Genomic DNA, 15,839 nt, shown 5'->3' on the forward strand with positions numbered 1-15,839 from the left:
GCAAAACAAACAAGCCTCTAGCAACCAGAAGCAACAAAAAAGTGAGACAAATAATGTGAGAAAAAGTGGAACAAGAATGACGCCCACATTTTTGGCGCCAAGTATGACGCCCACATTATTGGCGCCAAGTACACGCCCATATTTTTTGGCGCCAAGTATGACGCCTTATCTTCTGACGCCGAAACCGACGCCCACATTTTTTGGCGCAAAAAAAGTCTGAACACACATGCGTCAAAAAATGACGTAACAACGAACAAACTTCCGGCGACAACTACGGCGCCGGAAATGACAAAAAGTTTGCGCCAAGAATGACGCAATAAATTGAAGCATTTTCTGCCCCCGCGAGCCTAACAGCCCGCAGGGAAAAAAGTCAATTGAAAATTTTCAAGGTAAGAAAAAAAAATAATTTATTCACATGCATTATCCCAAATAATGAAACTGACAGTCTGAGTGAAGGAATACTGATTATCCTGAATCATGGCAAATATAAGTTTAAAGACATATATTTAGAACTTTACATATAAAGTGCCCAACCATAGCTTAGAGTGTCACAAAAAATAAGACTTACTTACCCTAAGACACTCATCTACATGTAGTAGAAAGCCAAACCAGTACTGAAACGAGAATCAGTAGAGGTAATGGTATATATAAGAGTATATCGTCGATCTGAAAAGGGAGGTAGGAGAAGAAATCTCTACGACCAATAACAGAGAACCTATGAAATAGATCCCGTAGAAGGAGACCATTGAATTCAAATAGGCAATACTCTCTTCACATCCCTCTGACATTCACTGCACGCTGAGAGGAAAACCGGGCTCCAACCTGCTGCGGAGCGCATATCAACGTAGAATCTAGCACAAACTTACTTCACCACCTCCATAGGAGGCAAAGTTTGTAAAACTGAATTGTGGGTGTGGTGAGGGGTGTATTTATAGGCATTTTGAGGTTTGGGAAACTTTGCCCCTCCTGGTAGGAATGTATATCCCATACGTCACTAGCTCATGGACTCTTGCTAATTACATGAAAGAAAGAGAAGTTTTTTGCTATATGAGGAGAATCTCCATTGCCTTCTTTCTGACATTATCTATGAGCTTGGCAGTAGCTCTTGGAGTTTTTTCCTTATTGGGAGTATTGAGTGCCGGATGCCACTTTTCTACCTAGCTGTTTGTAGATCACCTTCGTAAGAGCTGACAATGCAACTCTCGGCAGGGCCCTCTACCCACTTGATCCCTATAAATGTTACCTGCATATCATACCTATGTTTATAGCAGACATTGTTGGTGCTCTACAAATAACTGATAATAAAAATACAGCCCCCCAATGCTGTGCACCCTACAAAGAAACAACACTGTGCCATGTACACATATTTTATTGTTTAGATCCTGTAGAAAGCTGCATCTTGAATGTAACTTGATTACATCTGTCTGGTTCTTCCCACTTCCCCTTACATATTGTCACTCTGATTTGTCATCAGGACTATTCAAATATCCACAACAGTGCATGTGTAAATGTCTTATGGGACTGTGCTACACCAAGAGGTCCCTCATAAGCTGAACCCTTATAAACAAACTTAAACATACATTTCCCTAATACATGACCAGGGGAATCTCCATAATGCATGACCAGGGGATCATTCAACTGCCTAATGCATGACCAGATGACCCCTCATCTTCCTAATACATGGCCAGGGGACTCCTAATCTTTCCAATATGTGACCAAGGACCGCTTATCTTCCCTAATACATGATCACAGGACCTCTAATCTCCCCACTATAGTTCCATGATCAGGGGACCCCTTATCTTATCTAATACATGATCACAGGACCCCTTATCTTCCCTAATACATAACCAGGGCATCACTCATTTCCTAATACATGATCACAGAACCCCTCATCTCCCTAATGCATGACCAGGGGACTCCTCAGCTACCTAATGCATAGCCAGGAGACCCCCTCATCTTCCAAATATGTGATCCAAGGACCCCTCATATAACTAATACATGATCACAGGACCCCTTGTCTCCCCACTACAGTTCTATGATCAGGGGACTCCTCATCTTCCCTAATGCATGGCTAGGGGATACCTCATATCTCTAATACATGACCATGGGACCCCTTGTCTTCCCTAAAACATGACCAGGGGACCACTCATCTCCCTAATACATGATCACTGGACCCTTCATCTCTCTAATGCATGAGCAGGCGTCCCCCTCATCTCCCTAATACATGACCATTGGACCCCTCACCTTCCCTAATACACGACCAGGGGATCCCTCATCTTCACTAGACTAGGGAACCCCACACCTTCCCTAATACATGATCACAGGAACCCTCATCTCCCTAATCTTCCCAAATGCATGGCTAGGGGATCCCTCATTTCTCTAATACATGACCAGGGGAACTCCCTACCTCTCTAATACATGGCCAGGGGACCCCCTATCTCTTTAATACATGACCAGGAGACCCCTCATCTATCTAATACATGACCAGAGGACCCCTTATCGTCCCTAATACATAAAGAGGGGACCACTCATCTCCCTAATACATGATCACAGGACCATTCACCTCTTTAATGCATGAGCAGGCGACCCCTCATCTCCCTAATACATGGCCAGAGGACCCCTTGTCTTCCCAATATCTGATCAGAGAACCCCTTATCTCCCTAACACATGAACAAGGGACCCATCATCTCCCTAATGCATGCCAGGGGACCCCTAATCTCCCTAATACATGAACAGGAGATGTCTCATCTTCCTAAATACATGACCAGCGGACCCCTCATCTCCCTAATACATGATCACAGGTCCCCTCATCTTCCTAATACATGAACACAGGAACACTTATCTCTCTAATGCATGATAAAGGGAACCCTCATCACTCTAATACATGACCAGGGGACCCCTCATCTCCCTAATACATGACCAAATCCCTCATCTTTCTTAATACAAGATAACAGGACCCCTCATCTCTCTAATGCATGACCAGAAATAGCTGATGATAATAATCATATACGGTCTAATGACCAGGGGTCCCGATCATCTCTCCTATACAATTACACAAACATGGGACCCCTCATTTTCCATATACAGTCACATGACCAGGGGAACCATTATACATCTCCCCTGTACAGTAACATGACCAGGGGAACCCTCTTACACCAATATGGGACCTCTCATATGTCCTATAGTCACACAAACATTGGAACCCTCATCACTTCATTTCAGTCTCATGACAATGGGCACCCTAATTTCCCTTACAGTCACACAACCACAGGACTCATAGCCATCAACCCTATGCAGTCACATGACATTGGGACCCCTCATCTCCACTAGATTGTGGCAAGGATAGTGAAGCACTTATCTGCCCTATACTGATTTTGGTGACCCATGTGATAGTTTTGCAATACATATGGTACGTTCTACAGAGAGGGGAAAGCAGCATGACGTTCTATAAAGAAGGTCAAAGCGGTGTGACTTTCTACAGAGAGGGGATAGCTGCGTGACTGGGGATAGCTGCGTGACCAGTATGTGACTGGTAACTGCCACAGCACAGCCACTGTAGCATGACACGCTCAGAAAGCACAGCAGAAGCTTATGTCACAAAGCAGATACATGCAATGCTTCTCTGATGGTGACAAATAACTGGCATCTAAAAGAAAATAGGAAAAAGCACCAACTTGAAGAAGCAATACTGGCAGAAAATCGCCATGTTGCAGTCTTGTCTAATATATAAAATTGTCTGTATAAATATTGAGGCAGGTAGTCTGTAAATGTAAGCACATGATCCATGTGACAGTCTACATAGAGGGCAAATAAGCATGATGTTTTACTGAGAAGGGCAAAGCAGTGTGACTTTCTATAGAGAGGGGAAAGGAGAGTGATGTTCTACTGAGAAGGGCAAAGCAGTGTGACTTTCTACAGAGAGGGGAAAGGAGAGTGATGTTCTACTGAGAAGGGCAAAGCAGTGTGACTTTCTACAGAGAGGGGATATGTGTGTGACGTTCTACAGAGAAGGGATAGGTGCTTGACGTTCTACAGAGAAGGGCAAAGCGGTGTGACTTTCTACAGAGAGGGGATAGGTGTGTGACGTTCTACAGAGAAGGGCAAAGCAGTGTGACTTTCTACAGAGAAGGGATAGGTGTGTGACGTTCTACAGAGAAGGGCAAAGCGGTGTGACTTTCTACAGAGAGGGGATAGGTGTGTGACGTTCTACAGAGAAGGGCAAAGCAGTGTGACGTTCTACAGAGAAGGGATAGGTGTGTGACGTTCTACAGAGAAGGGCAAAGCAGTGTGACTTTCTACAGAGAGGGGATATGTGCGTGACGTTCTACAGAGAAGGGCAAAGCAGTGTGACTTTCTACAGAGAGGGGATATGTGCGTGACGTTCTACAGAGAAGGGCAAAGCAGTGTGACTTTCTACAGAGAGGGGATATGTGTGTGACGTTCTACAGAGAAGGGATAGGTGCTTGACGTTCTACAGAGAAGGGCAAAGCGGTGTGACTTTCTACAGAGAGGGGATAGGTGCGTGACGTTCTACAGAAAAGGGAAAGAAGCGTGATGTTCTACAAAGAAGATCAAAGTGGTGTGACTTTCTACAGAGAGGGGAAAGAAGCGGGACGTTCTACAGAAAGGGGAACAAAGCGTAAGGTTCTACAGAGAAGACAAAGCTGCATGACATTCTACAAAGAAGATCAAAGTGGCGTGACTTTCTACAGAGAGGGGAAAGCAGGGTGACGTTTTACCGAGAGGGGAAAGAAGTGTTATGTTCTATGGAGAGGGGAAAGAAGTGTTATGTTCTATGGAGAGGGGAAAGCTAAGTGATGTTCTACAGAGAAGGGATAGCTATATGATGTTCTATAGAAAAGCTGTGTGATGTTTTACCGAGAGGGGAAAGCAGTGTGACGTTCGTTCTACTGAGAAGGGAAAGCAGCGTGACGTTTTACCGAGAGGGGAAAGCACCGTGACGTTCGTTCTACCAAGAGGGGAAAGCAGCGTGACGTTTTAACGAGAGGGGAAAGCAGCGTGACGTTTTACAGAGAGGGGAAAGCAGCGTGACATTTTACAGAGAGGGGAAAGCAGCGTGACGTTTTAACGAGAGGGGAAAGCAGCGTGACGTTTTACAGAGAGGGGAAAGCAGCGTGACGTTTTACAGAGAGGGGAAAGCAGCGTGACGTTTTACAGAGAGGGGAAAGCAGCGTGACGTTTTACAGAGAGGGGAAAGCAGCGTGACGTTTTACCGAGAGGGGAAAGCAGCGTGACGTTTTACCGAGAGGGGAAAGCAGCGTGACGTTTTAACAAGAGGGGAAAGCAGTGTGTCGTTTTACAGAGAGGGGAAAGCAGTGTGTCGTTTTACAGAGAGGGGAAAGCAGCGTGATGTTTTACAGAGAGGGGAAAGCAGCGTGATGTTTTACAGAGAGGGGAAAGCAGCGTGACGTTTTACAGAGAGGGGAAAGCAGTGTGACGTTTTACCGAGAGGGGAAAGCAGCGCGACGTTTTACAGAGAGGGGAAAGCAGCGCAACGTTTTAAAGAGAGGGGAAAGCAGCGTGACGTTTTACCGAGAGGGGGAAAGCAGCGTGACGTTTTACCGAGAGGGGAAAGCAGCGTGACGTTTTACCGAGAGGGGAAAGCAGCGTGACGTTTTACAGAGAGGGGAAAGCAGCGTGACGTTTTACAGAGAGGGGAAAGCAGCGTGACGTTTTACAGAGAGGGGAAAGCAGCGTGACGTTTTACAGAGAGGGGAAAATAGAGTTCTACCGAGAGGGGAAAGCAGCGTGACGTTTTACCGAGAGGGGAAAGCAGCGTGACGTTTTACCGAGAGGGGAAAGCAGCGTGACGTTTTACAGAGAGGGGAAAGCAGCGTGACGTTTTACAGAGAGGGGAAAGCAGCGTGACGTTTTACAGAGAGGGGATAGCAGCGTGACGTTTTACAGAGAGGGGATAGCAGCGTGACGTTTACAGAGAGGGGAAAGCAGCGTGACGTTTTACCGAGAGGGGAAAGCAGCGTGACGTTCTACAGAGAGGGGAAAGCAGCGTGACGTTCTACAGAGAGGGGAAAGCAGCGTGACGTTTTACAGAGAGGGGAAAGCAGCGTGACGTTCTACAGAGAGGGCAAAGCAGTGTGACGTTCTACAGAGAGGGGATATGTGCGTGACATTCTACAAAGAAGGGCAAAGCGGTGTGACTTTCTACAGAGAGGGGATAGGTGCGTGACGTTCTACAGAAAAGGGAAAGAAGCGTGATGTTCTACAAAGAAGACCAAAGTGGTGTGACTTTCTACAGAGAGGGGAAAGAAGCGGGACGTTCTACAGAAAGGGGAACAAAGCGTAAGGTTCTACAGAGAAGACAAAGCTGCGTGACATTCTACAAAGAAGATCAAAGTGGCGTGACTTTCTACAGAGAGGGGAAAGCAGGGTGACGTTTTACCGAGAGGGGAAAGAAGTGTTATATTCTATGGAGAGGGGAAAGAAGTGTTATATTCTATGGAGAGGGGAAAGAAGTGTTATGTTCTATGGAGAGGGGAAAGCTAAGTGATGTTCTACAGAGAAGGGATAGCTATATGATGTTCTATAGAAAAGCTGTGTGATGTTTTACCGAGAGGGGAAAGCAGTGTGACGTTCGTTCTACTGAGAAGGGAAAGCAGCGTGATGTTTTACCGAGAGGTTAAAGCACCGTGACGTTCGTTCTACCAAGAGGTGAAAGCAGCGTGACGTTTTAACGAGAGGGGAAAGCAGCGTGACGTTTTACAGAGAGGGGAAAGCAGTGTGACGTTTTACAGAGAGGGGAAAGCAGCGTGATGTTTTAACGAGAGGGGAAAGCAGCGTGACGTTTTACAGAGAGGGGAAAGCAGCGTGACGTTTTACAGAGAGGGGAAAGCAGCGTGACGTTTTACAGAGAGGGGAAAGCAGCGTGACGTTTTACCGAGAGGGGAAAGCAGCGTGACGTTTTACAGAGAGGGGAAAGCAGCGTGACGTTTTACAGAGAGGGGATAGCAGCGTGACGTTTACAGAGAGGGGAAAGCAGCGTGACGTTTTACAGAGAGGGGAAAGCAGCGTGACGTTCTACAGAGAGGGGAAAGCAGCGTGACGTTCTACAGAGAGGGGAAAGCAGCGTGACGTTCTACAGAGAGGGGAAAGCAGCGTGACGTTCTACAGAGAGGGGAAAGCAGCGTGACGTTCTACAGAGAGGGCAAAGCAGTGTGACGTTCTACAGAGAGGGGAAAGAAGTGTGACGTTTTACAGAGAGGGGAAAGCAGCGTGACGTTTTACAGAGAGGGGAAAGCAGCGTGACGTTCTACAGAGAGGGGAAAGCAGTGTGACATTCTACAGAGAGGGGAAAGCAGCGTGACGTTTTACAGAGAGGGGAAAGCAGCGTGACGTTCTACAGAGAGGGCAAAGCAGCGTGACGTTTTACAGAGAGGGGAAAGCAGCGTGACGTTCTACAGAGAGGGGAAAGCAGCGTGACGTTCTACAGAGAGGGGAAAGCAGCGTGACGTTTTACAGAGAGGGGAAAGCAGCGTGACGTTTTACAGAGAGGGGAAAGCAGCGTGACGTTTTACAGAGAGGGGAAAGCAGAGTGACGTTTTACAGAGAGGGGAAAGCAGCGTGACGTTTTACAGAGAGGGGAAAGCAGCGTGACGTTTTACAGAGAGGGGAAAGCAGCGTGACGTTTTACAGAGAGGGGAAAGCAGCGTGACGTTTTACAGAGAGGGGAAAGCAGCGTGACGTTTTACAGAGAGGGGAAAGCAGCGTGACGTTTTACCGAGAGGGGAAAGCAGCGTGACGTTTTACCGAGAGGGGAAAGCAGCGTGACGTTTTACCGAGAGGGGAAAGCAGCGTGACGTTTTACCGAGAGGGGAAAGCAGCGTGACGTTTTACCGAGAGGGGAAAGCAGCGTGACGTTTTACAGAGAGGGGAAAGCAGAGTGACGTTTTACAGAGAGGGGAAAGCAGCGTGACGTTTTACCGAGAGGGGAAAGCAGCGTGACGTTTTACAGAGAGGGGAAAGCAGCATGATGTTTTACTGATAGGGGAAAGCAGCGTGACGTTTTACAGAGAGGGGAAAGCAGCGTGACGTTTTACCGAGAGGGGAAAGCAGCGTGACGTTTTACCGAGAGGGGAAAGCAGCATGATGTTTTACAGAGAGGGGAAAGCAGCGTGACGTTTTACAGAGAGGGGAAAGCAGCGTGACGTTTTACCGAGAGGGGAAAGCAGCGTGACGTTCTACAGAGAGGGGAAAGCAGAGTGACGTTCTACAGAGAGGGGAAAGCAGAGTGACGTTCTACAGAGAGGGGAAAGCAGAGTGACGTTCTACAGAAAGGGTAAAGCAGCAGCGCAACAGTCTAGAGAAAGTATCAGCATTATGTTCAGCAGATGGCACAGCAACATTAGTTACCCCAGAGAGAGCATAGCAGAAGCGTGACCCCCCTGAGACAGCACAGCAGCAGTGTGATAACACAGCAGAGAGGTCATGTCAAGAGCAAGATGATCAAGAGATGGCACAGCAGTAGCGTGATGCCCACAGGGAGGGCATAGCAACGTCTTGATGTCTCCAGGAAGGGCACAGCAATGCGATATACCCCCAAAAAAGGGCACAGCAGCCTGTTGCCGCATGGAGAGTGCACAGTAGAAATATGATGTCTCTCTTACTAGCATCATAGCTCAGAAACAACCCAAAAGCACTGTAATGCCCCCTGCCCCAGAGGTGGTAAAGATTTAAATAAAGTGCAGTGGTCTGCCATTGGATACTCGGCATGTTCCCACACTCTGCAGTTTAATAACACTTTCTCTGCCGCATCGTGTGACAATCAGCAGTATGTGAGCAGCACCAGAACGTTGGCTGTGTGTGAGAGGAGGTAGGTACGTAGGGAATCCAGCATAAGCCCTATTAGCAGAGGTCCATCTCAGAGCCATATCTCAACAGTATATGATAGCTAATGGACAGGAGAGGTAAGTAATGCTGTACAATCTGCATATACTGATTGAGGTTATGGGAAATACAGAGTGTTAGGGCTTCATACTATGGAGAGAATCGTTTCCATTACAACCGTTAAGAGATATTGCACATAATTCATATGCTGGTCACTTAAATGCAACATATGTCAGTTTCTCTTGCTCTCAGAGGTCAATGATTCTTTCAGTTTGCTTGTGCACAAGCATTGATCTATTTATCATCTCCACTACCGACAGTTTTGTTTTGGTCTCTCTGCCTTGCGCTGTCAGCACTTTCCTCCTCACCAGCTTTGGGGATTTTGCCTTTGGCATGATTGTCTAAAGCAAGCTGCATGGCCCAGATGCTGAGCGGGCGCATGTATGCCAATGATCGGAAGACATTCTTCTCGCAGTATGCCTCTGGAGTCTGGAAGGACATTCCCAGTCGTTCCCACACTGTGCGGTAACAGCCTTCAGCTGTGCTGAAACCTTCCTGAACAAGACCCTGCAAATAACAGACAGTCAAGTTACAACTGGGTCTGAGATGATAAAAGGAAAGGTCAGCACGTGTTAGTACCTATAGGATACTAGTAACACAGTAAGAGAGACACAAAGCTAACAGGCAAAGACTGGAAAATACAAAGATAAATCATGCCAGAAGAAATGGAGAAATAAAATTAAAAGAAAACATTAAAATTGATAGGCGTAAATATTTGTTAATGGGGGAAACTAAAAATACTAGAGAAGAAAAAAAGAACTCCCTAATTGTCATTACACAATGGAACCCCAGAAATGGCATCTAGCATGGTACTGTAAAGTCAGGACTAGGGCAAAAAGGTTATATACATTACTAATAAAGAGGACACTAATGGTTGCTCACATGGGGCTAGAAACGAGAAGTGAGATAATATCACTGCCTAGGTAACACAAGCCTCTCAGGGTGACGGCTCTGAGTCTCGCTTATCTGTGACCCGTTGGAATTACTTTTTATGTACTGTGTCAAGGGCCGTACCTTGGGAGGTAGTGTTAATAACTGACTGGGCCATGAACCATGATGGCTATTTAGGCAGATCAGTATCATGTTGGCAAGTTGTGACCAAAAAAACTAAATTTATCTTTACCTGATAAATTAATTTATTTTATGGCGGTGAGAGACCACGAGTCATTACGTGTGGGAAATTCCCCTACTGACCACTAGAAGGAGGTAAAAGACATCCCAACACATCAGAGATTTAAATCCCTCCCACTTTCCATGATCCTCAGTCATACATATAGCCAAGTAGATTAGTAAAAAAGAAAAGCAAAAACAAGTACTGCCGCCACCTGAACAAAAAGAAAGGGCGGAGCCTGTGTACTGCCACCATCATGAAAGAAATGAATGTATCAGGTAAGCATACATTTTGTTTTCTTCCATAAGATGGTGAGAGTATATGAGTCATCACATGTGGGAAGAAACCACCATGAAATGGGGGGCAAACAGTGAAGGTAGGACAAAATGAATCAGACACTAAGGCCCACAAAAGCAGCCTCAGAAGAAGCATACACATCAAAAAATATCAATAAAAAGGGTGTAAAGAAGACCATGTAGCTGTCTTACAAATCTGATAGATAGAAGCCTCATTACGAAAGGCCCAAGAAGTAACAACTGCTCGAGTGGAATGAGGAGTAATGCGCTCAGTGGGCAGTTTTCCACACGTCCAAATAAGCTTTCAAATTAAAACTTTAAAGCCAAGCTGCTAAAGTAACATCCATAGCTTTCTGACTTTTGCAAGGCCCATAAAAATAAACAAAAAAGGAAGGTCTGAAATCTTTTGTGGTCTCCACATAACATTTGAGATCTTTTACAACAACCAAGATGTGGAGAAGATGCTCCTTTACATTCTTAGGAGCTGGACAAAAGGGAGGAATGACGATCTCCTGATTGATAGTAAATACCTTAGTAAGAAAAGAATAGCTAGTAGGTACAACAGACTATCCACAACCGAGCTCAGAAAACCTTCTAGCCAAGAAATAGATAGAAGAAAAAGAACCTTCCAGGATAAACACTGAAGGAAGGTCTAAACCATGCACTGGCTTAAAAGGAGGAGTTTGAAGAACAATCAAAAGCAGATTAAGATTTCAAGAAGGAGAAACTGGACAAAAAAATGGTTTAATTCTAATCAGAGCCCCAAAAAATAATTCCAATGATAACCTTTGAGAGAACACAACTCACACTTTGATAAATAAGTCTTGGAACAGGTTACCTAGCCTGAATAAGGGCATCAATAACCTTGTCAGGAAAACCTGTCAGACGAATTAAGCATCAAATTCAGAGTTTTGAGATCTTGATAATAGAGAAGATCCTTTCTAAGAGATAGCCTCCAAGATGGGCATGAGGACATCTGAACCAGATCTGCAAACCAAATCCTGCAAGGTGATGCTGGAGCAATATGAAGCGCTACGGCTTGTTCCTGCTTGATATCGACTATCACTCTGGATAACAACACAAACGGAGGGAGTTTGAGATTCAAAAGAGGACATGAGATCTACCTCTGGCAGACCACAACATCTAACAAATTTATTGAAAATATCCTGATACAGAGACCACTCCCCTGAGTAAAGAGACTGGTGACTGAGAAAGTCTGCCTCCCAATTGTTCACACACAAAATGTGTATGGCAGAAATCATGCAATGATGGTGCAGCTGATGAAGTGGGACTCTTTCCTCCCTGCTACAGAACTGCAAGTTCTTCCCCAATGATTGACATTTAACTGGAATCTCAGAAAAGGTTTGTGTCTGAGCCAACTCTACAGAGCACTAATGATTGCACTGAGTTTCAGAATATTTATTGATAACCTTGCCTCCCGAGGTGACCAAACACTCTGCACTCTCTAAGGCCCCCAGACTGCACCCAACCGAACAGGCTGGCATTTGTAAAGATTGCTACTCACACTGGCTGAATAAGGAAGGCTCCCTGAATCAAGGACTGGTGAGTCTGTCCTTTCTTGTGAGACAGATCCTCATGGTCTCCATTCCATTGAAACAGAATCTGCAATTGGAGGGTCCGGAGATGAAATCTGGCAAATAGAACTGCATCTGAGATCCACAACTTCCATGCACTGAGCAAAAGAAGGGAGGGACAGATTCAGCTGCCTAAGGCCTGTTGCAGCTTCAATCTGAGCTGATCTGTTAGAGACAAATGTACAGTCAGTGAATAGATTATGAACCCCAGAATAGACACACGGGTCTGAGTAGATAACAAGCTTTTTGAATATTTATTTTCCAACCAGGACTCTAAAGCAATTGAAGAACCATCTGAGTGTGAGACGATGCCTGAACCAGAATGTTGTCCAGGTAAGGAACTACAGAAATTTATTGAGCTTAAACTACAGACAACAAACCTCCCAGTACTTTTGTAAACACTCTGGAAACTGTAGCCAGACCGAAAGGGAGGGCCAGGAACTGATAATGCTTGTCTAGAGAAGCAAATCTCCAGAACTTGACATGATCAATGTGGATAGGGAAATACAAATAAGGATATTTTAGGTTCAATGGTAGACATCATATGGCTTTCCTGCACTTAAGGAAGGAAAGTGCGAGTTTCAGGAATTTGTTCAATATTTTGAGATCCAAAACGGGATGAAAAGAACCCCCTTTCACTGGTACTATAAAAGAGATTTGAATAAAGCCCTTCGTTTAATTTTGGAGTTGGAACTGAAGTAATCATTCCCATTAATTCCAGATCTCTAACACAAGACAATAAAGCTTGAGTCTTTGAAGAATGAAGATGCACTAGCAGTGGCATATTTAGGTTTTGTGCAAAAGGTTATTGCAAAGATATTTTGAAAACTATAGCATGAAGAACATGAAGTCATGCATATCTGTCCCTAATAGGATATAGTAAATCAGATAAGATAAACATGCTCAAATTTTTTTTCAAGGTGTTCGTTGCTGGACTGCAATTTGTGCCATCTTGTTTGCATACAGAGCTTTTGCAGTGCAGTACTTAATTGAAGATATATCTTCTGAATTTATTAGCAGTATGCTGTTTGCACCGTGTGGCCCAGCCCAGGACAAGACAAAACTGAGTTAGAGCCAAAACCAACTGCAGACTGGCTGTTAACCAGAAGGTGTTGGGTTTCAAACTTCAGTGCAGGAATGAGAAGAAATGAAGCCAAGAAATACCACACGCTGGGCTCTTCCTGACCAGAGCAAATAAGCTAGTTAGCCAGCACTAGAGAGGGATCAGTAATTTGTATTACTATTTACTTCTCAGAAGACAAACAAGCCCTCACTCTAGGCTATATTACAAGTGTTGCGCTAGCTGCAGCGCAAGTGCGGTATCATGATTTTAGTTATGCTCCCGAAAGCGTTTTCAGCCTTGTTAGCCTCACCAATCCTTATGTTATTAAATATTGAGGCTAACAAGGCAGAAAACACTTGCGGGAGCATTACTAAAATCATATCGCACTTGCGCTACAGCTAGCGCAACCCTTGTAATATATAGCCGTTTGTAAGATCCACTAATTGCTTTAAGGGGTCTTGCTACTTTAAGCTGACATCTCTTCCCCAAGCCTGGGCTGACCTCAGTGTGTTGTGTTGGGCTGCACTGAGCAGAGCATTGCAGGCTCCCTAGTACAGAAGGGGTTAAGTCCCCAGCAGCAGTAAGGAGCTTTATGAACTATTGCTCATATGCTCATGTTACATATCCAGGGCCAGAGCAGCCAATACAACCAAATAAATCAACGATCATGACCCACCTGAGCTCTCAAGTCCAGTCCGCTTTTGCACCACGCTCAGCCAGTCTGCCACTTCTTCACCAAGCTTCTTCTGCCAAACCCGATTGCCGCCTGCGCACATACATCTCACTGACTAGAGCCATGTGCAGATTCCAGGAAGGCAGCTATTGGTTGCCGTCACGTGACGTCGGCGGCAAGCCGGACAAAGTACATTTTATATTTTTAAGGTACACTACTAGTGCAGCGGACGGGGGCAATTAACCAAAAGTGGCGCCCCCTGAAATCTGCCGCACTAGGCCTGGGCCTTGTTGGCCTAGGCCTTAATACGCCCCTGGGCACTAGAGATAGAAAGAATCAAGAGGCCTTGAAACGTATGCAATTCCCCGTGGACATTATTTACAGTACCCAGGGATCCTGAACAGATCTCTCCTAAACCTCCTGAAAGAGACGTAATCAGCCCCTCACCAGAGACTAATCTGTTATGGAAGCCGCACTTTCATGCGGTCTTGGGAGCTGGAGTATACTTCTTGGACTGTTTGTTTTTTGGACTACAAAGAGTTATTCTTCCAGGAGGATTTGGAGTAGTCAGAATTCTAGGCAGAGAAGGAATCTTTCTGAGCCTTAGATTGATGAAAGGTGGGAAAACGCCCAGCAGATCTAAGCTTACCCTTAGATTTATTATCCTAGGGCACAAAAGTCCCCTTACCCCCAGTGACTGTGGCAATATTAACATCCAGTCCAGACCCAAACAGATTTACCCTGGAAAGGGAGAGAAAGCAGCCTGCGCTTAGATACCATATCAGCAAACCAAGACTTAAGCTACAAAGCTCATCTAGCTAAACAGCTAATGCAGCAATCTTAGAATTAAAGGGACATTTTCTTGATTCATATAGCGCATACTAATTAAAAAAAAAAAAAAAAAACTTCCCAATTTAATTCTATTATCTAATTTCCTTTATTCTCTTGGTATGCTTTATTGGAGGAGCAGTAATGCACAACTGGGAGCTAGCTGAACATTTTGGTTGAACCAATAAAAAAGAGGCATATATGTTGAGCCACCAATCCCCAGCTAGCTAGCAGTAGTGCATTGCTGCTACCAAGGCAACCTATGTATGCTTTTTAACAAAGGACACCAAGAGAATGAAGTACATTAGATAAATGAAGTATATAGGAAATTAAAACTTCATGTCCCTTTAATGCAAATCATTTCCACTGCTGCATCACTAATAAAAGAATGGCAAGCTAGAACCTCACTAATAGCAGAATATAATCCTCATGTACTGGAGAAAGTTCAGATGAACTCTCCTAGTAGCAGCTTTAATAAGGTATAAACCCTCTGAGGTGCAGTAAAACCCAGCACATGAGAATCCTTACAAACAAACTCAGAGGATCTCCCTCCTAGATAATCAGGTGACAGACCAGAGGCTGGAGCTGCACCAGTTTGCTCCGTAGTATCGTAAGGAAAACAGAATTTATGCTTACCTGATAAATTACTTTCTCCAACGGTGTGTCCGGTCCACGGCGTCATCCTTACTTGTGGGAATATCTCTTCCCCAACAGGAAATGGCAAAGAGTCCCAGCAAAGCTGGCCATATAGTCCCTCCTAGGCTCCGCCCACCCCAGTCATTCGACCGACGGACAGGAGGTAATATATATAGGAGAAACCATATGGTACCGTGGTGACTGTAGTTAGAGAAAATAATTCATCAGACCTGATTAAAAAACCAGGGCGGGCCGTGGACCGGACACACCGTTGGAGAAAGTAATTTATCAGGTAAGCATAAATTCTGTTTTCTCCAACATTGGTGTGTCCGGTCCACGGCGTCATCCTTACTTGTGGGAACCAATACCAAAGCTTTAGGACACGGATGAAGGGAGGGAGCAAATCAGGTTACCTAAACGGAAGGCACCACAGTTTGCAAAACCTTTCTCCCAAAAATAGCCTCAGAAGAAGCAAAAGTATCAAATTTGTAAAATTTGGCAAAAGTGTGCAGTGAAGACCAAGTCGCTGCCTTACATATCTGGTCAACAGAAGCCTCGTTCTTGAAGGCCCATGTGGAAGCCACAGCCCTAGTGGAGTGAGCTGTGATTCTTTCAGGAGGCTGCCGTCCGGCAGTCTCATAAGCCAATCGGATGATGCTTTTAAGCCAAAAGGAAAGAGAGGTAGAAGTCGCTTTTTGACCTCTCCTTTTACCAG

At 45.1% G+C, this 15,839-nt stretch overlaps 1 protein-coding gene across 1 annotated transcript in view; it reads right to left on the reverse strand.

Annotated features, from left to right (window-relative positions):
* Positions 1-7,751: 7,751 nt before the first annotated feature.
* Positions 7,752-15,839, reverse strand: part of LOC128650466 (non-lysosomal glucosylceramidase) — a 197,318-nt gene continuing 189,230 nt past the window's right edge. Inside the window, exon 13 of the mRNA XM_053704419.1 lies at positions 7,752-9,429. Within this exon, the coding sequence (XP_053560394.1) occupies positions 9,157-9,429 (273 nt within the window). The 3' untranslated portion in view covers positions 7,752-9,156. The remainder of the gene's footprint in view (positions 9,430-15,839) is intronic.

The sequence above is a fragment of the Bombina bombina genome, chromosome 2 (genome assembly GCF_027579735.1).
Source record: "Bombina bombina isolate aBomBom1 chromosome 2, aBomBom1.pri, whole genome shotgun sequence".
Taxonomy (NCBI): Eukaryota; Metazoa; Chordata; class Amphibia; order Anura; family Bombinatoridae; genus Bombina; species Bombina bombina.